The following is a 25,593-nucleotide window of genomic DNA, read 5'->3' on the forward strand; positions in this document are numbered from 1 at the left end:
AGACATCATGCAGAGAGAGTTTGATGATGGATGATAAACGTGATATATTTGCCCTCTCTTTACATCGAGTGTGTATGAATCACCCGTGTCGCTCAATGCAAACAGCATATTTCACACACACAATGGCCGCATTGAGAGCAGCTCGCCTCCTCGTCATTCCCGCTCGAGTTCATGCCTGTTGATTTCCAAAATAGAGGTCAAGCGCTTTGAGAGACGCGACCCGGGCCGAGAGAGACAGACTGAATCTGGCAGACGAGAGAAGAGCTTGTCTCCACATGCCAGAGAAACAGGGAAAGTTTTTCCATTTTATTTCAAACGAAACACTGAATCCAGCGCAGTGTACCCTGACCTTTGACCTCAGACACAAGGTCACGGTACAATGTAGTACCTGCTCGCTAGATATGTTGCTATGCGGTTGCTAGGGTACGTCACTTTGGATTAATGCAAAATGCACAAATGTAATTTTGCAATAATGCTGTTTTCATTCAGCAACGCATGTTGCCAAGGTGTTGTGCATTTGCTAGAGCATTATGGGGTGTTTCCAGGGCGTTGCTATGTTACTAAGGTGATATGACTTTTGTTTTATACATTCTTAGACTGTTGAGAGTGGTTTCAGAGTGTTTCTACCCAGTTTCTAAGGTGACGTGAGTTTTATCTGGTTGCCAGGGTGTTGCTATGTGGTTGCTAAGATGATATCAGTGTTTTTTTGCACATTGCTAGAGTATTGTATGTTGTTTCCAGGGCGTTGCTAAGCCCCTGGCTGTTGAGAGTGGTTGCCAGGATGTTTCTACCCAGTTTCTAAGGTGATGTGAGTTTTATCCAATTGCCAGGGTGTTGCTATGTGGTTGCTAAGATGATTTCAGTGTTTTTTTTCACATTGCTATGCAGTTGCTAGAGTATTATATGTTGTTTCCAGGGCGTTGCTAAGTCCCTGGCTGTTGAGAGTGGTTGCCAGGATGTTTCTACCCAGATTCTAAGGTGATGTGAGTTTTATCCGGTTGCCAGGGTGTTGCTATGTGGTTGCTAAGATGATATCAGTGTTTTTTTGCACATTGCTAGAGTATTGTATGTTGTTTCCAGGGCGTTGCGCCTGGCTGTTGAGAGTGGTTGCCAGGATGTTTCTACCCAGATTCTAAGGTGATGTGAGTTTTATCCGGTTGCCAGGGTGTTGCTATGGGGTTGCTAAGATGATATCAGTGTTTTTTTGCACATTGCTAGAGTGTTGTATGTTGTTTCCAGGGCGTTGCTAAGCCCCTGGCTGTTGAGAGTGGTTGCCAGGATGTTTCTACCCAGTTTCTAAGGTGATGTGAGTTTTATCCAGTTGCCAGGGTGTTGCTATGTGGTTGCTAAGATGATTTCAGTGTTTTTTTTTGCACATTGCTATGCAGTTGCTAGAGTATTATATGTTGTTTTCAGGGCGTTGCTAAGTCCCTGGCTGTTGAGAGTGGTTGCCAGGATGTTTCTACCCAGTTTCTAAGGTGATGTGAGTTTTATCCGGTTGCCAGGGTGTTTCCATGTGGTTGCTAAGATGATATCAGTGTTTTTTTGCACATTGCTATGTGTTTGTTAGGGTGTTCTTGCTGATTGCCAAGGCATTGCTATACAGTTGCTATGGAAATTTAACTGGCATTTAGTGTAGTTACTAAGGTGTGGAATGATTTGACGAATGCTACAGGATGAAATATTGACTATTTTGCCATTAAAGCAAAACAATCGGACTTCAATAACAGTGTGTGTATTGTTGTTAAGGGACACCGTTTTAGTTGTAAACATTGTCCATTTGACACAAATATTCTCTCAGCGTTCTATATTTGGCTCGGTGCAAAAGAAAACAATATTAAAAGTCAAGATGTGATGATATCTTGGCAATGGATGTGATTACCTAAATATTACCTCAACTTGTAAATGTTGATGCAAAATATTATCACTCCGATCCAAAACAGCCCAAAGCAACAGCAGAGAAAGACTCGACTCAGCAGAGAGCAGTTGTTGCATGTTTGGGTTTGCTGCTAATGCCAGAGAGACCTGTCATTTAATGACTGAACACTTCAAAACAAGTGCCATAATGATGATTACAGCCGGGGAAGATCTCTCTTCGAGAAACAGCAAGAGAGAGACGTACGAATGACAGGGTGTCAGTGCAAGTGTGATCAACCCAGACATTTTTGTATAGCAATGTTACTTTGAAACTCGTGGTTTTAAAAGACTCAAAGTTTCTTCATTTCTGGAACAAAAACTGAAGTTTAACTCTCAGTTGGTGAAATTAAACACATGTACATTTGACTGTATGACACAGATTGATTATTTAAAGCCCATCCACACCCTTATAGTTCAACATCCTGAGTGATGTCACACAGATCTTCATCAACATGTACACTTCACTGACGCCTATTGAGTGGCCAGAGTCGTGAAGAGATGCAGGGGACATAGGATAGAGACTATCCCTGATGTAAAACTAATGATATCCAATTCGATTTTACCACTTCATGAGCGCGTCTAACAGAAAATATAAGTGTTTCTACGTACACATGGTTGCCAGGGTGTTGCTATGTTGTTCTGATTGGTTTTTAGCACATTGCTGTGCAGTTGCCATAGGAACATGTGGTGTTTCCAGGGTGTTGCTAAGTTTCTAGGCTGGTGAAAGTGGTTGCCAGGTCGTTTCTACTATGGTGACTAAAAAGTACATTGTCATGCAGTTGCCAGGGTGTTGCTCTGGGGTTGCTAAGATGTTGTCAGTGGTTTTTTTTTAGCACATTGCTATGCAGTTGCTAGAGTATTATGGGGTGTTTCCTGGGTGTTGCTAGTTACTAGGCTGTTGATAGAAGTTGCCTAGTTTTTTGATAATTTTTACATAAAATTGGCATTGAACTTCTTATGATATGAGTTTGCTTTTATGTTGTCAGGGTGTTGCTAAGATGATGTCAGTGGTTTTTAGCATGGTTTTATGTGTTTTTTTAGGGTGTTTCATTGATTGCCTGGGCATTGCTATCTATTTAGTATGGCAATTTGACTGATTTTTCGCACATTTCTATTTTCTATCCAGTTGCTAGATAAGCATGCGGTTTCCAGGGCGTTGCTAAGTGACTAAGCTGTTGAGAGTGGTTGCCAGGACGTTTCTACCCAGTTTTGAGGGGATGTGTTTTTTTTAAGGTATGCTGCAACGCGGTTGCCAGGGTGTTGCCATGGTTGCTGGATGATGTCTGTTTTTAAGCATGTTGTTATGTGTTTGTTCGGGTGTCCAGTGAGTGCTGTCCAGTTTTCATGGTAATTTGACAGATTTTTTGCACATTTCTATGCCGTTCTATGGATCATTCAGTGCTGCAGGATTTCACCATTTTAAGTGTACTTCACAAAGGCAGGTTCTAGGGATCAACAACATAATATCTACTGACACTTATTTAATCACATTACATGTACAGTCTGTAAATACGTTTGTGCAGTGATGCCAGAGAAAATATTGCTATTGCTAAAGTTATATGCATCAGATGGTTAAACGCCTTCGTGCATAGAGTTCAAATCTGCCCCAAACGCCTCATAAAAGTGTGTGTAGTTCCTCATTGTGTGCTCTGGCCTATGCGATGCATTCTGGGACACTGAATCATTATGTGTGCCTGAGGTAATGGCTGCTGGGATACGTTAATGTTACAGAAGTTTAAATGTGGATCGAGAACAAACCATCTGGTCATTTTGGGCCACATAACCGTACAGATGTACAGGCCCTCCTGATGATTTAAAGATCACATTAAAGTTCATTGTGTCTTTCCTGCTTCAGGGTTGCATGTGGAACATCTGCAGCAACATCACAAATACACAAATCACCCTCGTGACCTCCCCGAGTACCCAAGCAACCGCATGGCAACACCCTAGCAACAACCCTGAGTACCCTGGAAAACGCATAGCAAATTATTTGTCTGAAAGACTGAAAAGCATAGCAACACCCAAGCAACCACCCAGAGTACCCTAGCAACTGCATAGCGACACCTTAGCAACCACCTCGAGTGCCCTAACAGCCACATATCAACAGCCTAGCTACCTCCCTGAGTACCCTAGCAACCGCATAGCAAATGATTTGTCTGAGAGACTGAAAAGCTTAGCAACACCCAAGAAACCATACTGAGAACAACAACAACTGCATAGGAACACCTTAGCAACCACCTCGAGTGCCCTAACAACCACATAGCAACAGCCTTGCAACCACCCTGAGTACCCTAGCAACCGTAAAGCAAACGATTTGTCTGAGAGACTGAAAAGCAGAGCAACACCCAAGCAACCACCCAGAGTACCCTAGCAACTGCATAGCGACACCTTAGCAACCACCTCGAGTGCCCTAACAGCCACATATCAACAGCCTAGCTACCAACCTGAGTACCCTAGCAACCGCATAGCAAACGATTTGTCTGAGAGACTGAAAAGCTTAGCAACACCCAAGAAACCACCCTGAGTACAATAGCAACCGCATAGGAACACCTTAGCAACCACCTCGAGTGCCCTAACAACCACATAGCAACAGCCTAGCAACCACCCCGAGAACCCTAGCGACGGCACAGCAAACAATTTGTCTGAGAGACTGAAAACCTTCTAACTTTCAGATTTTACAACTGATTCAAAATTAAAATCAAGCTTTTTGCAAGGCTTTCTCAAGGCCAACAGCTTTACTCATCTAGTTAGTTTTAGTTATGTTTAATTAGTCTATTTAGATGAAATTTATCGGTATATAAATCATAAATCAATTTTTTTTTCATTTTACAGATCACAGACAATTATGCATCACATTAAGTGTATTAGTTTATGTTAATTGAAATGAATGGAAATTTTATATGCAATTAATACACATAATCTTACATATTTTAAGCCTTTTGATTTTAGCATCAATGATATATTATATTTTTTGTTGATATTTAGAATTTTATTTTTATATTTTCCTGTTTTCATTTTAATTTTATTTTAAGTTTTAGTCATTTATTTTTTATAAACATGTCTATATAGTTTAACTAAGTTTTATAATATTTATTTTAGTACTTACGCTTAAACTAAAAGGAAAAAAAATGCAACTAGCTGAAATAAATGACTATTTAATATACTGTATTTTTTTCATTCATGTTTATTTTATCAGTAATTTTCAAGTGTGTATATATATATATAGTTTTAGTTTGATAAAAAAAAACTTACACTCTTAGATCTCATTAGTCACATGAAAATCGTGCAGGAATATTTTACTGTTTACTTCCAGGTTTAATCGTCTCAGACTTGAACCCCAGTGAGTGTCCAGTGAACTTTTTCAAGCCCTTATGTAATATATGGGCGGAGGGGCAAAAATCAATTCCAAATGTAGCACTTTGTCATTGCATTCTTGGTTCTCCGAAATCAGATCCAGGAAAACACGAGCCCCAAAACCCCTGGAATAAAGAGAAGACTCCAGATGACCTCTGAACAAGCACGGATACAATCCCAGTTTAAATGTGGAGGGGGAGGCTGTAAAATCCACAGTAATGTTGTAAATGTAAAACGCAATATTTATTGCATGCCAAAAACAATTGCAGTGGTCTTGAAGTCGCTTCGTTTGCTTCTCTGGTGGAAAGTTAAAGAATCATTGAAGAGATGCACAAACCTCCGATGTTTATGAAGATAACTACAGAAACACGGCGTCTCTGCTAAGGTATGATTGACAAACATCACACGACGAGTTCAGTGACGAAGAGTCAAAACGGAAAATTAAGTTAACACAAGTTAAGTTAAGTACGTCAGTCATCTCTAGTACTGGTAAAGTGACATCCGCTAGCGTTTCTGCTCCTAACATCAATAGTTATGTACGTTTATAGCAATAAAAACGTAAAAAAATTAAACGAAATTCTGAGCATGAAAAAACATGCGCTCAGTTGAGGCGGACACATTTTTTAATCTAATTTGCTTAAAATGGAGAAGTTTTAACATAGAGAAGAAACACATCACGTCAGAACGATCACCCGTTCACGCGGATCCGCGAAAGCGACTGAAACGTTGTATTCTGCTGCCAGGCCAGTAGATGGCGATAGAACATGTAATACATCTTTGAGAACACGACAGTGTTTATTGTGTCGCTCGACACACACGTTTATGATGGAGGGAAAAGAGAAAGACTGCAGAAGCGTACAGTTTTATACCGATATTCTGCACCAGGAAGTGATGATTTTATTCTCTTGAACACATGAGATGGAAACGCTGATTTATTCGCAAATGTTTTATGCCATATTGTGCATAAGTTTTACAACTTTGGATTGAATCATTGATTCCGTAATCACGCGTGTTGTTGAGGAGAAGTGCATGAACGCTGGAATTACTAATAAAGAAGGTAGCTATAACAACTTTTTATCTACAACCACCAATTCTGACTTCCAAGAATTTCGAATTTATATCTCACAGGTTTTGTTTTTGTTTTTTCTCTCAGAATTGCTAAAAATATAGTCAAGATATAAACTCGGCATTGTGAGAAATAAAGTCTCAATTAAAAAAGATAATTGGAAGTTTAAATCACACATTATAAAACCTGCAACTCAGAGAGAAAAAAAGTCAGAACTGTGAGATAAAAAGCCACAATTACTTTTTAAATGTTTAATTCTATGGTGGAAAACAAGCTTCATAGACTGAATTATTTATTTGTTGTCTTGCAATTTCTTGTGGCTGTTATTGAGCGTGACCTATATGCACTGCACAGCTGTACTTCCGTCAGAGATGCTCAATACTGTTATTATGTGAGCTAACTAATTAATAAAACTATTAAAATGCCTCTATTATGCTTTTTCAGATATCTTCAGTGTGTAATAGAGCTGTTTGTGAACGTTAAAGCAAATAATTGATTCTGAACTTCTGAAACGAGACGAACTGATCGATGCTTTTACAGGGTGTACAATCGCTGACTGAGGAAGCCTTCAGGCGACCAATCACAGCAGACTGCTGGGCCATTTGGCCAATCAGAGCCGGGCATGGCCTCGGAAAGGCGGGAATTTAGAGAGTTCGAAATCGACTCTTCAAACGAGTCGTTTTAGACTGAGAAATGTGGTGATTTGCAATGTAATTATGAGAGAATTAAAGTGTTTTTGACCCTTGATGCGTGTGAATCTGATGTAGGAGACGCAAATCAACATTAGGAACCTAAAAAAAATATATATGGGCAGTTATTACAGGATAATTTGACAGTTTTCCTCAGTCTCACGAACACAAACACTTCTGAATTCAAACGCTGGTGATTTCAAGGTAAGTGAATCTTTACATGTTGAGCTCAGTGTTCAGAAACACCAGCACATAAATAAAAGTATGCAGTTTATGGCATTCATAAATCAGAACTCTTGTTGGATGAGGGTTTGATAGTTGATGCCAATTTATGATATGTTGGAAATTTCAAGTATAGCACAGTAAAAGCAAGTGTTTTATGTACAGTATGTGCACCTTGAATGCATTGAAATGCAAAAGTGTGCATGAAATGTAAATGGAAGCATGTGATTCTTCTCTTCCTTCAGCAGACTCAGCGTTTCTGTCTCTCTGATGTACAGTACGTACAGTAAAGGGGCGTTTGGGATTATTTATGTTTCCTGTGCGGATGCTAGTGTGTTTCAATACTGACTTGTGGTCAGTTGCATTAACTTTAACCTACACGCAGTTAAAAATGAACATTGGCCAAAATAATATAAAAATATACACTTAATTATTACAAATATAATCTTTATTTCAGCTAGTTTAAAATCATAAAGGCATATATACTGTATATAACAAAATTGTTCAAACTTTAACTAAAAATAACTAACTAAACTATTAACTAAAAAAATAATTAAAACTAAAACCATCCATATATATATATATATATATATATATATATATATATATATATTAAGCAGATTTACAAAATACACAACAAAATTTCTAAAACGTTGACTAAAATTTAATTAAAAAACTGAAAGTATAAAAATGAAAACTAATTCAAAATATTAATGAAACGATAAAAGTATAAACTATAATAGTATATCAATGATACTATAATAAAATAACTGGTCTTATGGAGTATAATTCATTAGTGCATGTTAATCTAAAACCGTTCATCTAAATATAATAAGTTTAGGGTATCCTGCTCTGATTTGTCGTCATGAGTTTTGATGCTGTTTCATCGTGACTGGCGACTTTCGAGGGAACGGATGATATTTTTCCAGCAGTCACCACAAAAATGAGGGATTTTCCAAATCGTTCACAGACTGTAGATCTGTAATATAAACACATGTAGTAACTCACAGGAAGCCAAAGCTAATAACTACACTGGTTAGACAATAATACGGTACATCAGTGTCTCTGATCTCAACCGAGTGAGACGTTTATCTTTTGCCGTAATGGTTTTTCTTCACGAAGAGCATCCGACAGGGTCAGTGTCATTAGTGTAGACATAATCACTGGCATCTATAGGTTAAAAAGGTGAAACTTCATTATTTTCTGTTTCTAACTCCTCTGTCACACCGCCCAGCCCTAAACGTGACCGTAAGGATGTTTGAGTGATCTGAGTTTGAGTCTTTAGACTGTAAATGGATCCCACATGGCGAGTTGCGTGTGGTGTTAGCGCTGGGCATGTCGAGCGGTGGTTTGCCATAGAGTGATGTAATGGTTGACTGCTGATACAGCTTGGCTTTGGCTCATGTAATATGTTCTGCATATGGCCGAGGAGTTTTTCTGTTTCTGTCAGGACCACTTTCGTCAAATGCGATTGACAATTAGCACACAGTTTGGATTGGCGGTCCGGTTCTGGTCTGCACATCCATGGTTTAGGGTTACAGAACACAACCAACGTTAATGTATGCAGATATCATTAATTCAAGATTTTAAAGTACAACATAATTCGAGAATTTATCCGGATTTCAGGAGGGCAATCGCCACATCTGCTCATATTACTGTTTATACACAGAGATGGGCGTCGTATTACTATTGGTAGACGTGGATATCAGCTGATGTGAGCTTGACTAACGTTTCCTCTTTTCTGTTTTCATATCATAAAAAATAAAAATTCTCTGAGATTGTTTTTGTGGCCCATGTGGCTTTAAAGTCCCCATGAAATCTATATTGACAACTTGTTTTTTTATGGAATATTGTGTTTATTTTAAATTATTTCTCAGTGCACATCATTATAATTTTAAACTTATGTTCCTGGTAATCTTGAATCAGCATCTCATCTCTTTTCTGATGACGAGGGCGGGGCTTCAACCTGTCACTCACATGAGATCAGCCAATAGCAAACCACAACCATCCAATCAATTCCCCACAGACACAATCAAGCCCCGCCCACATGTATTCTTGTTTCAACTTAAAGCTCATGAATATTTAATGAGGGTAACACTTTTTAGATTATGGTCTCTTGCTTGCCACAATCATATTCTACATTTACAATTTTCTGATATGTTTTAGTGTTAAAACTTTTAAAAAACTTTATTTTACAGTGTCATTGTTACATGTATAGTAATAACTATATAAATTATGCATAATTGCATGCAAATAACCCTCAACCACACCCTAATCCGACCCTTAACCCTATAGTAATTAACGTTACTCAGTACTTACAAATGATTAATCGCAATTAATCGGATCCAAAATAAAATTTTGTGTGTGTGCACTGTGTATAATTATTTTGTATATATATAAATACACACACATGCATGTATATTTAAGAAAAAAATATTATTTACATATAAAATATTTATATTTATATATAATATAAATTATATATAAATCTATATACAGTACACATGAAACATATTTCTTAAATATATACAAGCATGTGTGTGTATTATATATATAAAATAATTATATACAGTGCACCAACATATATTATGTAAACACAAACTTTTATTTTGGATACAATTTATCGCGATTAATCGTTTGACAGCCCTAGTACTTGCATATATAATTACAGTATAACATATCAGACACCTTAAAAATAAAGTGTAACTGAAATTACCACTTGTTTCCAAATGTTCAGAGCACATTAATGTTTTCTGAAACATTCACATAACCATGAAAAAATCTCTTTTATTTTAAACAACGTTCAGAAGTAATGCTTTCATAACAAAACATTAGCAAAACATTCTCAGATTTTTGTTTGCTGGGAACACCCTATTAAAAATCACTGGGGTTAACCTGGGGTTAAAATAGCCTAATAATGTCAGATTTCTGTCAGTTTTACTGTTCATCATCATAACTATAGTATCATTGTTCAGCGGCACAATAATCACTCTTTTATATGGCAATAAAGGGCTTTTCTTGGAGCTGTAGGATCTAATGACTCTTTGTGTTGGCTGAAACTGAAAGTATTCCTCAAATCTTTCGCTCAGTTATCAATATTTATTTAATGTTTGTAGTTTACACCCATGAACAGAGCTCTGAAGCTCCTCCAGGCATTATTAACGTCACTGAACCACACAATGACTTGGTTTTAAGGCTAGTTTATGTTCTTCACTGCTTATTTTTAGCTCAAGCCTTTCAATAAAAGTAACACTTAGTATATTTATAAATATATGCATTAATGGATGTGTGCATTTATGATAAAATCAGAAACTGACCACAAGTCTGCTTTTTATCTACTTAATAGGGGGCAAACCTGTGCAGCTGAACAATGCCAGACTTCAGCTTGATTCTGTGGAGAATAAATCACGGTAGTCGTCTATAAAGGTTACACCTCTATACAGTGGGTTTGTCCCGCCTGATTAGCGTGTTTTGCAGTCTGGTTGTAATTAGTGTTTCCTCATTAAACCGTCTGACCTACTGAGTCCACACTAGTGCCTGGCAGGGGTGCACCATGGGAATGTGACGAGTTTGTTGCTGTAAAAATCCAATAGTCTGGTAAAAGGTGACATGCTGTCACAGTGAGGTTAATATTAAAGGAGTAGTTCACTTTTAAAAAAACTTTTGCTGATAATTTACTCGCCCATGTCATCCAAGATGTCCACGTCTTTCTTTCTTCAGTCGAAAAGAAATTAAGGTTTTTGATGAAAACAATCCAGGATTTTCTCCATATAATGGACTTCAATGGGAACCAAATGGTTCAAGGTCCAGTGCAAACTGTTCAAAGGGCTTTAAACGATTCCAGATGATGAATAAGGGTCTTATCAAGCGAAACGATCACTCATTTAATAAATAAATAACAAAGTTTAAGTTTTAAAAAGCTCAAATGCTCGCCTTGCTCTGTTCTGTGATGCGCGTTCGTGACTCTCCTGTTCATCAAAATGAACGAATCTTTTTTCGAGTCAGTTCGTTGAATGAACCAAATGACTCGAAAAAATATTAAAGATGTCTGGAATCGTTTCCACGGTACATTTTTGTATTGCGATTTATTGTAACTGTCCTAAAAGTCATTTTTCATTTTTCCTCTATAACTGTTTCTATCAGATCTTATTGTAAGTTATTGCGGAGAACTTTTCTGTGGAAATTATAAAATATGTAACCATGCTGAACGTTTTGAAGGAATTGTATGGTCAATGTTTTTCGTTATACCATCAGTGTTGGGGACAATTACAATATTGCATTACTCCCAGAAAGTAACGTTTTTATGAAAAGTAATGCGTTGCTTTTGCGCTACTTTTTTTTAAATAACAACCAAAAAAGCTGTAATTTTTGGCTAGTTTTCGGACCCTTTCACAGCAAAAGTGAAGTGAATAATCCTCAGGCTGATGGAAACGCATGTTTACTCCTGTACAGTAGAGAGCGCCGCTCAAACAATCCTCTCAGGCGTTCAACAGTTCAACACTCTTACATCTAAATATAATCTAAAGTCATTAGTATGGTTGAATTACATAATTGAAGGTCAGCGGCAAAACATTGGTTAATAAAGTGAGATTAAATACATAAAGTATTTATAAAAGTTTTGCGTAAAATTTTGAGAATTGCGCTCTTTACTTGAGGAATGCTGAATGTTTTTGTGCGCGAGTGACACGAGTAAATGCATGCTCACATTTAGACTAGAACTAAAATAACCATCATGTTCACACACACAGGACAGCTGTCAGTCAAAAAATGTGAAAAAGTATCTTAGATATTTTGTTGTAATTTGAAAAAGTAATGCATTACTTTACTAGTAACTTGAAAAAGTAATCTGATTACATTACTCAAGTTACTTCTGGCTGCTCTGAATCAGTGTAATGACAGTTCAGCCTTAATTTGTTTTCCGAAAACTCGCTGCGTTTCGATCAAATCTAATTTGGTATTGTAAGTATTTGGGGAGCACTTTCTGAGGAAATGATGTAACTCCTGCTGAATGTGCTGCTCGCATTAGTGCCTATTTAGGGACACACCCCTCCCTAAACATCTCAGATAACGCACACACACACACACACACGAGCCCCATGTGGCCGGAAGAGCAGCCACACCACGTTGTCATGTAAGTTTAACAGTGTGTGTGTCTCATTCGGGACTGCCCTGTCCCGACACACTGCTTCTGTGTACAGGTGTGTGTCGAGCCATGTCGTCACTGGGGGTCAGAGGTCAGCCGGTGGCCAGCTCCAGGAGCGAGGTCAGTGGGCCAGTAAAGCTGAATATCTGCTGGCGGTCGCCGGGCAGATTATCGGTCTGGGTAACGTGTGGCGATTCCCATATCTGTGCTACAAGAACGGAGGAGGTGAGACGCCACCAAACAACACGCATGCTCATGTTTATATGACATTAAATATCATAATGCTGGTGTACGCAGGTGTGTTTTTTGTGCCGTACCTGTTGTTCCTGGTTGTGTGTGGCGTTCCCCTGTTCCTGCTGGAGACGGCGCTCGGCCAGTTCACCAGTCTGGGAGGAGTCGGCGCATGGAGGAAAGTCTGCCCGCTTTTTGCAGGTCACATGTCTGAATTGTTTAAAGTTGCACATGTGATGAATTTTGCAAGCCTGTTTATTTCTGTGAAGCTGTACAGCGGTCGAGTCACATGAGTTGTAGTCACATCTTGCTGCATGTGATGGAAGTGTGTGTGTGTGTGTTTTGTTTTTATTTGTAAATGAACCTTTTTATTTTGAGTTTGTGCATTGCGGTTTTAAAGGGATATTTCACCCAAAAATGGGAATTAGTCCATGATTTACTCTCCCTCGAGTCATCTAGGTGTATTTGACTTACTTATTTCAGACGAACACAATCAGAGTTATATTAAAAAATGTCCTGACTCTTCCAAGCTTTATACCGGCAGTGAATGGCTGTTTTGGTTTTGAAGTCCATAAAAGTGCATCTATCCATCATAAAAGTGCATCTGTCCATCATAAAAGTGCATCTGTCCATCATAAAAGTGCATTTATGACGGATAGATGCACATTTATGATGGACAGATGCACTTTTATGATAGACGGATCTACTTTTATGATGGATAGATGCACTTTTATGATGGACAGATACACTTTTATGATGGATAGATGCACTTTTATGATGATAGATGCACTTTTATGATGGATAGATGCACTTTTATGATGGATAGATGCACTTTTATGATGGATAGATGCACTTTTATGATGGATAGATGCACTTTTATGATGGACAGATACACTTTTATGATGGACGGATGCACTTTTATGATGGATAGATGCACTTTTATGATAGACAGATACACTTTTATGATGGACAGATACACTTTTATGATGGACGGATGCACTTTTATGATGGATAGATGCACTTTTATGATGGACAGATACACTTTTATGATGGATAGATGCACTTTTATGATGGATAGATGCACTTTTATGATGGATAGATGCACTTTTATGATGGACAGATACACTTTTATGATGGACAGATACACTTTTATGATGGACGGATGCACTTTTATGATGGATAGATGCACTTTTATGATGGACAGATACACTTTTATGATGGATAGATGCACTTTTATGATGGATAGATGCACTTTTATGATGGACAGATACACTTTTATGATGGACGGATGCACTTTTATGATGGATAGATGCACTTTTATGATGGATAGATGCACTTTTATGATGGATAGATGCACTTTTATGATGGACAGATACACTTTTATGATGGACGGATGCACTTTTATGATGGATAGATGCACTTTTATGATGGATAGATGCACTTTTATGATGGACAGATACACTTTTATGATGGACGGATGCACTTTTATGATGGATAGATGCACTTTTATGATGGACAGATACACTTTTATGATGGATAGATGCACTTTTATGATGGATAGATGCACTTTTATGATGGATAGATGCACTTTTATGATGGATAGATGCACTTTTATGATGGACAGATGCACTTTTATGATGGACGGATGCACTTTTATGATGGATAGATGCACTTTTATGATAGACAGATACACTTTTATGATGGATAGATGCACTTTTATGATGGATAGATGCACTTTTATGATGGATAGATGCACTTTTATGATGGATAGATGCACTTTTATGATGGATAGATGCACTTTTATGATGGATAGATGCACTTTTATGATGGACAGATACACTTTTATGATGGATGGATGCACTTTTATGATGGACAGATACACTTTTATGATGGACAGATGCACTTTTATGATGGATAGATGCACTTTTATGATGATAGATGCACTTTTATGATGGACAGATGCACTTTTATGATGGACAGATACACTTTTATGATGGACGGATGCACTTTTATGATGGACAGACGCACTTTTATGATAGACAGATGCACTTTTATGATGATAGATGCACTTTTATGATGGATGGATGCACTTTTATTATGGATAGATGCACTTTTATGATGGACAGATGCACTTTTATGATGGACAGATGCACTTTTATGATGATAGATGCACTTTTATGATGGACAGATGCACTTTTATGATGATAGATGCACTTTTATGATGATAGATGCACTTTTATGATGGATAGATGCACTTTTATGATGGACAGATGCACTTTTATGATGATAGATGCACTTTTATGATGATAGATGCACTTTTATGATGGATGGATGCACTTTTATTATGGATAGATGCACTTTTATGATGGACAGATGCACTTTTATGATGATAGATGCACTTTTATGATGGACAGATGCACTTTTATGATGATTTGATGCACTTTTATGATGGATAGATGCACTTTTATGATGGATGGATGCACTTTTATTATGGATAGATGCACTTTTATGATGGACAGATGCACTTTTATGATGGATAGATGCACTTTTATGATGATAGATGCACTTTTATGATGGATAGATGCACTTTTATGATGGACGGATGCACTTTTATGATGGACAGATGCACTTTTATGATGGATAGATGCACTTTTATGATGATAGATGCACTTTTATGATGGACAGATGCACTTTTATGATGGACGGATGCACTTTTATTATGGATAGATGCACTTTTATGATGGACAGATGCACTTTTATGGACTTCAAAACAGAAACAGCCTTTCACTGCCATTATAAAGCTTGGAAGAGCCAGAACATTTTTTAATATAACTCTGATTGTGTTCGCATCTGAAAGAAGTAAGTCATATACACCAAGTATGACTTGAGAGAGAGTAAATCATGAGGCTACTTCCCATTTTTGGATGAGCTATCCCTTTAATGATGCTTGTGTTTGGGTGAATGGTTGGGTTGTTGCAGGGCTGGGTTACGCCAGTCAGGTGATGATCTTACACAGTTGTGTGTATTACATCATTATTCTGGCCTGGGCGTTCTTCTACCTGTTGAACAGCTTCCAGACGAGGCTTCCCTGGGCGCACTGCAACAACACCTGGAACACAGGTAACAAACACACTTTACATGCACATATATCAAGCTCCTGGTGTGTGTGAGAGCTTTAGGCCGTGCCGTCAGTGTGTGTGAGCGCTCACATCATCTGTGTGCTCATACGAGCGCTTTGGGCCAAGATTCAGCAGAATTTTGGCCCAGTTCATTTCCATTATCCAAACGTCTTGACACTCAGAACTCGTTCCCCACCCATAGAGCGACATCACACTGATCCTGAACGACTTTTTCACACAGCAAAACAAAACGGATTTTTTACACATTGTGTAATTTGAATTATTAGCTCGTATGATCTTGGTTATTCTATCAAATCACAATTATTTGAGATTGCAGCATTAGTTGTACAGTTTGAATTTCAATCTCATGCCATCCGAGTGAAAGTGCAGTGCATCGTGTTCAGAAGCAAGAGAATCAACATTACATTTAAAGAGTTAAAAAATAAAGAATATAAAAAAACAATATTATAGTACATAAAGGTAGTTAAAGGTTTTCCTTCATACAAAATAAAGGCTTGTGTGTTTAATCAGACTTCATTATATATATATATATATATATATAAATTTAAATGTATATATGTGACATGCACAAAACACAATTGAATCATTTGTATCATCAGCACAATAATCCTGACAGGCCTGATAGCACATTATATGTATTGTTTTGACAGACAAAAGGGATTTCAGAGACTTCAGAGTATAGAGAAAAGTGTCCTCATCTATAATGTGTTTAATCTCATCTATAATGTGTTTAATCTCATCTATAATGTGTTTAATCTCATCTATAATGTGTTTAATCTCATCTATAATGTGTTTAATCTGATGTATGTGTTTAATCTCGTCTATAATGTGTTTAATCTCGTCTATAATGTGTTTAATCTCGTCTATAATGTGTTTAATCTGGTGTATAATGTGTTTAATCTCATCTATAATGTGTTTAATCTGATGTATGTGTTTAATCTCGTCTATAATGTGTTTAATCTCGTCTATAATCTGTTTAATCTGGTGTATAATGTGTTTAATCTGGTCTATAATGTGTTTAATCTGGGGTATAATGTGTTTAATCTCGTCTATAATGTGTTTAATCTCGTCTATAATGTGTTTAATCTCGTCTATAATGTGTTTAATATGGTGTATAATGTGTTTAATCTCGTCTATAATGTGTTTAATATGGTGTATAATGTGTTTAATCTGGTCTATAATGTGTTTAATCTGGTTTATAATGTGTTTAATCTGGTCTATAATGTGTTTAATCTGGTGTATAATGTGTTTAATCTGGTTTATAATGTGTTTAATATGGTGTATAATGTGTTTAATCTCATCTATAATGTGTTTAATCTGGTGTATAATGTGTTTAATCTGATCTATAATGTGTTTAATATTGTCTATAATGTGTTTAATCTGGTGTATAATGTGTTTAATCTCGTCTATAATGTGTTTAATCTCATCTATAATGTGTTTAATCTGATGTATAATGTGTTTAATCTGGTGTATAATGTGTTTAATCTGGTGTATAATGTGTTTAATCTCGTCTATAATGTGTTTAATCTGATGTATAATGTGTTTAATCTCGTCTATAATGTGTTTAATCTGGTGTATAATGTGTTTAATCTCATCTATAATGTGTTTAATCTGATGTATAATGTGTTTAATCTCGTCTATAATGTGTTTAATCTCATCTATAATGTGTTTAATCTGGTGTATAATGTGTTTAATCTGGTGTATAATGTGTTTAATCTGGTGTATAATGTGTTTAATCTCGTCTATAATGTGTTTAATCTGGTTATTATCTCCAGATTCCTGCGTGGGCTTTGAGCAACACAACGCCAGCGATGTCTCTGAGAACGCCACGTCTCCAGTCATCGAGTTTTGGGAGTGAGTGTCTGGTATGATGGTGTGCACGGGTCATTGTCTGCAGCGTGTGTGTGTGTGTGTGTGTGTGTGTGCTGAGTCCGTCTCTCTCTCTCCAGGCGTGAGGTGTTGGATCTGTCTGCTAGTGTCGATCATCTGGGCTCGCTGAACCCCCGTCTGGCCGCGTGTCTGATGCTGGTGTGGGTCGTCTGCTACTTCTGTGTCTGGAAAGGAGTCAAATCCACCGGCAAGGTGTTTGTGTAGTCTGTTTGTGTAGTGCGTTTGTTTTTAAATTGTTGTAGTTCACTGTTGCGTTGTGTTTTGTCATGTTTTGCGGTGTAGGTTGTGTATGTGACCGCCACCTTCCCGTACGTGATGCTGCTGGTGTTGTTGGTTCGTGGCGTGACGCTCCCCGGCGCCGTGGACGGGATCATTTACTACCTGAAACCCAATCACACACGGCTGACGGACCCCCAGGTACCACAGCGTCACATGATCTCCCGTATAAGATGCAGACTGAAACAAGTCCTGCTTAAAAACACGCATTAAAGAAGCATATTATACCCTTTTATAAAGTCTTGCTGTGTTTCAGGCTCTCCTAGAACAGGTTTTGATTATTCTCCTCATATCCTCCATTGTTGCGGCTCCTCTCTTCCCAGTCTGTCAGTAACGCTCTGTTCACTTCCTGTCTCTATGAAGCCCCGCCTCCTGAAAAGCACACTGCGCTCTGATTGGTCGGCTGGATCATTGTGTTGTGATTGGTCGAGCGCTTCGAGTGTGTTTGGGAAATGCCCCGCCCCTTTCCACAACCGCCAGTTTAACACACTACTAACTCACTCACCCAGGCTCCGCCCCTTTATTCTGCGCATTAATTATTATAATGAGGAATATTGTGACGTGTTCGTTCCCGGGAGAAACTCAAGACTACAGTGGAGGCGTTTCAGGAGTTCAGAGAAGACCTGGAGCTTTCTCATGATCAAACAGCAGATTTACAAAAGCAGAATAGGACACAGTTAATCTCTACTAACATAAAAATAACCAAGAAAGAAGTTTTATTTGAGATTATATAGTTAATTTTTCAAATTAAATCAAGTGAGGTGTAACCAACATGCAGAAATCATTTGTATTTTAATCATTTATTTTTGATGCAACCATTTTAAATCATTTTCCCCTATATAAAAATGTGTTTGAAAGCATTTTATGAAAATAATAATAGAGATTCTCATATATTCAGATTGTATGCGTTATTACTTTCACTTGACATTATAGCACTATTAAATGTGATAAACGTTTATACATGCAACCAACATAAATAACACATATGATTTGATTTATCATTTAATCATTTATGACGATCTGCTTTGTTCGTTTTTTAGTCTGCAAGAACCGGACAGGATTTGATTAAACAGTGACTATTTGTGACAAGTTTATATTTCAGGCTGCTTGTAAAAACAGGAGATGAACTTTATATTCAAATGTTTCCTAATAAACGTGTTGTGGCGTGGAGAAAGCGGCGAGTTCAGTCCGTCTCTCCTCTGAAGGTGTGGATGGATGCAGGGACTCAGGTCTTCTTCTCGTACGGCATTGGTCTGGGAAGTCTCACGGCTCTGGGAAGCTACAATACATTCAACAACGACTGCTACAAGTGCGTCCTTCCGCTCACAAACACTCACACACATTAGAAAACAGAACTGTCATTGACTTCATGTGGATTTTAAAGGGTAAAATCAACAATCCCTCAACCCCGTATAAGACTTTCGCTCATCTTCGGAACGCTAATTAAGATATTTCCAACCCGATCTCATGGCAATTCGTAGGAATTTTACGAGGTGGCTAATTCGTAACGATTCGTACGACCTCACTACGACTTTTGCTAAATCGTACATATTTTACGAATTTTATGAATTTGTACGAATGACCTACCCCTGACCCCGCCCATAAACCTACCCATCTCGTGGGTTTAGACAAATTGTACAAATTCGTACGAGTGAGGACGTACGAATTAGCCACTTTTTAATCACTCACAAATTCGTATCTTAATTTGTGTTCTGAAGATGAGCAAAAGTGTTACGGGGTTGAACAACATAAGGGAGAGTCATTACTGACAGAGATTACATTTTGATTCATTTACGTTTATTTACATACATTTGGCGAACGCTTTTTTTCAAAGTGACTTGCATTGCATTAATGCCTGGTTTAGATTACACGATTTTTTATTGTCTTTTACAATAGTCACTGTGTCAGATTACACGATTTTGACTCCTAAAATCGTGTCGTGTCGTGCACATGACTACACGTTGCTTTCTGACCAGTCATCGCGTGCCGTCTTTAACGATGCACGTGATGTCATCGAAAAGGCGAAACTAGTAACGAGTGACTTCCGGAAACGAACGTAAACAAACGATGGATGAAGCGGTGAGTGTTGTGTTCAGAAAAAAAGTAAAAAAAAGAAAGAAAACCCGACAATGGACACGTTCCTGGATTGCTCGAAGAGGACAGATATAAAATATTGTTTTCTTATATATTTTTACTTTTAGTTTTAACGTTAGCACCATCGTCTCTCTTTTGTTTCGCCATTTTATGGAAAAGCTTCTGTGCTCCTATTGGTCAACCTCATACATGTGACGGAACCGTCGACCGTTAAAACAATTAAACATGCTAGTCTTTTTGTCGTGATGTCGTGAAGCATCGCAGACGCGACGTTGGTTGTCGCCCGCTATGACACACTATACGAGATGATACGATCTAATCTTGCGTCCTGACGCCTGTTGTCGTTTACCAATCCCCAAGATGCCCTACGTCAAACGGATCGTGCCAAAATCACGCTAAAATCGTGTAATCTGGTGTAAATCGTGTAAAACCGGTGCGGCGTTAGATACAAATGTTTTTATCTCTGTATTTATATTCTATCGTATTTCAGCTTTGTGTTTGTGTTTCAGGGACTGTTTCAGACTGTGTCTCCTCAACAGTGCCACCAGTTTCGTTGCAGGATTCGCCATTTTCTCTGTGCTCGGGTTCATGGCGCTGGAGCAGGGAGTGGATATCGCGGACGTGGCGCAGTCAGGTTAGAAACTATGTAGAATATGTATTCAACCCCCATTGCAAATCAGCTTTATTGGTGAAATTTAAAGACTTTCAGCTGTTTGCAATGAACAAATCAAACCAAAGTAATTGAAATGGCTCAACACAACAAATGTTTCAAGTGGTTTCGCCAAATTCAATGGAAAATACCAACTTTTTAGTAATTCCGCCGTCTCAAAATTCATGTCAAGAATTTTAAATACGTTTCAGAACATTCAGAAAACATCCGTAACCTTTTAAAAAACGTTAAATGAACGTTCTGAAAATTGTTGTACAAATAATGTTTTTGTACAGACGTTTTGAGAACATTATTAAAGATCGAACTATTAACGTTACAGGAAGGATATGTTCATAACGGTCTTTAGCTAACGTTAGCGGAGAATTTTTTCTGCATATGTTCTCTTCCAGGTCCTGGACTAGCGTTTATAGCGTACCCGCGGGCCGTTTCCCTCATGCCTCTGCCTCAGCTGTGGGCCGTGTGTTTCTTCCTCATGATCAGCATGTTGGGTCTGGACACTCAGGTGTGACGTCTCTCTCAGGTGTGTGTGTGTGCTGGTGTGGCGGTTCTGCTGATCGCTGTATGTGTGTGTTCAGTTCGTCAGTCTCGAGGCGCTGATGATGTCGGTGTCGGATCTGTATCCCGAGGTCGTTCGCAGAGGTCGTCGACGGGAGATTCTGCTTCTGCTCGTGTGTTTAGCCTGTTTTCTGCTCGGGCTTCTGATGGTGACGCCGGTGAGATTTACTTTCCTCAAGTCATACTTGGTGTATATGACACTCTTCTCTCAGACGAACACAATCAGAGTTATATTAAAAAATGTCCTGGCTCTTCCAAGCAGCAGTTATAATGGCAGTGAATGGCTGTTTAGGTTTTGAAGTCCATAAAAGTGCATCTGTCCATCATAAAAGTGCATCTGTCCATCATAAAAGTGCATTTGTCCATCATAAAAGTGCATCTATAATCATAAAAATGCATCTGTCCATCATAAAAGTGCATCTATCCATCATAAAAGTGCATCTGTCCATCATAAAAGTGCATTTGTCCATCATAAAAGTGCATCTATAATCATAAAAATGCATCTGTCCATCATAAAAGTGCATCTATCCATCATAAAAGTGCATCTGTCCATCATAAAAGTGCATCTGTCCATCATAAAAGTGCATATATCATCATGAAAGTGCATCTGTCCATCATAAAAGTGCATTTATCATCATAAAAGTGGATCTGTCCATCATAAAAGTGCATCTATCATCATAAAAGTGCATCTGTCCATCATAAAAGTGCATCTATCCATCATAAAAGTGCATCTGTCCATCATAAAAGTGCATCTGTCCATCATAAAAGTGCATCTATCATCATAAAAGTGCATCTGTCCATCATAAAAGTGCATCTGTCCATCATAAAAGTGCATCTATCCATCATAAAAGTGCATCTGTCCATCATAAAAGTGCATCTGTCCATCATAAAAGTGCATCTATCCATCATAAAAGTGCATCTATCCATCATAAAAGTGCATCTGTCCATCATAAAAGTGCATCTATCCATCATAAAAGTGCATCTATCCATCATAAAAGTGCATCTATCCATCATAAAAGTGCATCTAAAAAAAAACGTAATTTGTGCTCCATCAGACGAGTCACGTATCGCTGTGTTCCTCTCTGTGTCTGATGATCAGGGAGGCCTGTATGTGTTTCAGATCTACGATCATTTCTCCTGCAGTGGAGCCAGTCTTATAATGCTGTCCATCTGTCAGTCTGTGGCCATCGGATGGATCTATGGTATACACGCACACACACACATACATTCTCACACACACACACACACTGATGTTGTTGTGCTGTCCTCAGGTGCGGATCGCTTCAGTCGTGACATCGAGGCCATGATCGGTTACGAGCCGCTCTACATCTTCAGGCTCTGCTGGCGTTTCCTGACGCCCGGCGTGTGTATCGTGTGTATCGTGTGTTCCTCGTGTGTCACTGACATCAGCTGCTGACGGATCCGCGGCCTCCTCTGAGAAACTGTGTGTGTGTGTGTTTAGGGCACGCTGGTGTTCTCGCTGATGTTCTGGTCTCCGCTGACCCTGGCTAACGGTGTGACGGCTCCTGGATGGGCCTCGGTGATGGGCTGGACGCTCACGCTGTCCTCGGTGTCTCTCCTGCCCGTCTGTGCGCTCTACACACTCATCAACACACCGGGAAACATTCATCAGGTAAACACACACACACACACAAAAATCAGCACCTCAGTTTTGTCTGAATTTAGTTGCAAATAGTTGTCTTCAATCCTTTTATTAATGGAGGATAAGCAATAGTGCAACAGCCTATCAGTGCTAAAATACATCAGCAAAACAATGCTATAAATAAAGATATTTCTCCAAAACTAGCGATAATCTTTCCGAGACTGAACAGCAGGGGGAGCACTGAAGTGGAGAATTTAACTTGAATTCCTGATGAATGAAGATGGCGTTCCATCTTTTTTGACGCTTAGCTATCACCGTGATTTTAAAGCGCCATCAAGTGGCCAGTTGCTGCGTCCCTTTATAGAGCCCCTCGTCGGACAAACGCTCGACTGTCATTTCGAAACTTTTTCACTTTTCGACTTTTCATTTCATTTTCGAAATGTGCAAATGTCCTCAAAGGCTGTCTTGGCATTTTGGACAAAGACACCGCATGCCAATTTTCAAGCCAATCAGAGTTAGAGTTGCGTAGTTATAGCCATTTAATGTATTTTCCATGTTATAGCGCCACCAAGAGGCCAGTCGAGAATGAGCTCATGCATATGTGTGTCGAGTTTGGTGAAAATATCACATTTTGTTTATGCGTTATAGCCGTGTTATATGAGATACATGAACGTCACGTAGACAATCGCGACACCTTGGACAGACGCCGCATGCCAGTTTTCAAGTCAATCGTGTTTGTTTAATTTATAGCGCCACCAACTGGCCAGTCAGTAGGGCCCTTTCATAGACCGTAAAAATATGTGTAGTGTCCGTGACGTCACCCGTAGTGTTTCCGAAGAGTCGAACACATTTTTGAAGGCCAAAGTGGGCGGGGCCGGCCGTCGCCATCTTGGCCGCGCGTCACTCCTGGATAAACGAAAACGGATTAGCTGAGGTGACGTGACGCAGACGTGAACACAGCAGACAAATGGCTAGCAGTGACATCAGCGACACCTCAACCTGTCACTCAAGTGGCCACACCCTTAATTATGCATAACTTTAAGGCTTAATATAATATAAACGGATTAGTTATAAAATAATCCCAGCTCCTCAAAGTCGTCATGAAGGGCAAAATTAGCTATATAGACTAAAACCACTTTTTGTACCAGGCCGAAAACATGTTTTTTTCTGCGGTAAAGTTGGGCATTTTAACATGCGAGTCTATGGGACTGACTCCTCTAGTGGCCAGTGGAGGAACTGCAGTTTAACTCGCTCAGTGTTGGATTCAAGAGATGCGGAAGGTTGCCGTCCGGTCTCATCATTTGCAGTGCTTCATGGGACTGTAGATCATTCCCTCATAAAAGGGTCGATGTTTATTCGTGTCGAATCACGAATCGAGTCTCACTATAGTCCTTCATTGTTAAACCGATGACAGTTGTTTGTGTAAGTGGCAAATAAAAGCCCTCACGCAGACAGAGAGTCTCGAGCGTCTAGTAACCCTCTCTCTGGTGAATGATGTGTCCCGTGTGCAGCGTCTCCGTCTGCTGTGCCGGACTCAAGCGGACAGACCAGCACCTTCCTCGTGACCTCTGACCTCAGCACAAAGAAGCCCACTGAGACACCCGAGGACGTGGTGTGAGTGAAACTGAGGAGATCTGATGTACAGAAACCGGCGTTTGCTGACGTGTCGTAAAAGAAACTCTTTGTCTTGATGACAAGCCGTCTGTGTTCGATATTGGTTGAAATATGACCTTACTTGAATTTACTGGATATGTGTCACCATTAGGTTTTGATTGTGTGTTTCCATGGACACTAATCACCTTCCTCATCATCACTGTGTATCTGCATTCAGTTCATTGTACGGTATTGTTGGACATGCTGTCTCACCTGTTCCTGTGTATCCTGAGCCTCTGTGATTAAAGAAAGCGTTTACTACGGTCTTCGTCTGTCTTCTCTGAACCAACCCGTGATAATATGTACGTGAAAGTATAACATGTTACAAAAGTGTTTGATTATCTGTTCCGCATTCTTGATATTTATCTATTTTTTAACAAGCAGCTTCTCTTCAGACGTTCACTGCATATTTTGACCGGATATTTAGTGTTCTTGATATGCATATTTCCAAAAATGTATTCAACCAGGCTGAAAAAAAAAATTAATAAATGTCATTTTCTGAATTACTTTTAATATTTTAATATTTTCTGAAAATATAAAAAATAAAAGCTAATTCATAAAAATCATCCTATAATAGTATATAAGTAATACTAAAATAACAGAGTACTCTCAGAGTACTTTTAATTTGTGTACTTTTAATTTTAAATTTTTAATTATTGCCAGGAAATATGTATATATATAAAGAATATTTCCTGGCATGATGAATCTGTTTAATCATAGTATAATCTGATTAATCTGATCTAACTGATCTCATTATGAGTTTATTTGATTGACAATAACATTTTCCTCAAAAGTAGGTTTTTTTTTTATATATATATATATATATATATATATGTATGTAATTTTTACCCCTGTTATTTTTAGTTGAAATATGACCGATGTGTTCAGGAGAATAAAAATCTCAGCAATTTTTAGATCTAATTCATGGGAAATGTTGCTAAAATAGAAAGCTAAAACATGTTAAAGTGTTTTTTTTTTTTGTTTGTTTTTTTTTTTTTCAACATTCTTAATGTTTATCTATTTTATGCATATGAAACTATTTAAGTAAATACTCTGTCACAGATATTCTGTCATAATTATGTTTTGAATA

General features: G+C 38.4%; 1 protein-coding gene across 2 annotated transcripts; it reads left to right on the forward strand.

Moving 5' to 3' along the window:
- The first annotated feature begins 15,525 nt into the window (after positions 1–15,525).
- On the forward strand, positions 15,526–25,098 carry LOC120490356 (sodium- and chloride-dependent GABA transporter 2). Of its 2 annotated transcripts, XM_039687829.2 has the most exons (12): positions 15,526–15,742; positions 17,538–17,616; positions 17,712–17,844; positions 17,935–18,069; positions 19,134–19,237; positions 20,532–20,656; positions 21,082–21,194; positions 21,268–21,405; positions 22,347–22,449; positions 22,519–22,619; positions 22,710–22,880; positions 24,362–25,098. In XM_039687829.2, exons 1-12 carry the CDS (start codon positions 15,547–15,549, stop codon positions 24,413–24,415), a joined length of 1,452 nt encoding a protein of 483 aa, XP_039543763.2. In that variant the 5' UTR covers positions 15,526–15,546; the 3' UTR covers positions 24,416–25,098. The 2 variants fall into 2 exon arrangements, with proteins under 2 accessions (XP_039543763.2, XP_088988712.1); XM_089132586.1 differs by lacking the exon at positions 24,362–25,098 and having other exon boundaries at positions 22,710–23,064.
- Positions 25,099–25,593: the final 495 nt, after the last annotated feature.

The sequence above is a fragment of the Pimephales promelas genome, chromosome 6 (genome assembly GCF_988280905.1).
Source record: "Pimephales promelas chromosome 6, fPimPro1.hap1.1, whole genome shotgun sequence".
Classification (NCBI taxonomy): Eukaryota; Metazoa; Chordata; class Actinopteri; order Cypriniformes; family Leuciscidae; genus Pimephales; species Pimephales promelas.

Bases quoted from the DNA above. Each gene is read 5' to 3' on its own strand.
- LOC120490356 (XM_089132586.1), top strand. From the start codon at position 15,547: ATGAGCTATCCCTTTAATGATGCTTGTGTTTGGGTGAATGGTTGGGTT. The intron at 17,845-17,934 runs GTGTTTGTGTAG...TTTGCGGTGTAG, and splicing joins GAGTCAAATCCACCGGCAAG to GTTGTGTATGTGACCGCCAC. The intron at 20,657-21,081 runs GTTAGAAACTAT...GTTCTCTTCCAG, and splicing joins CGCGGACGTGGCGCAGTCAG to GTCCTGGACTAGCGTTTATA.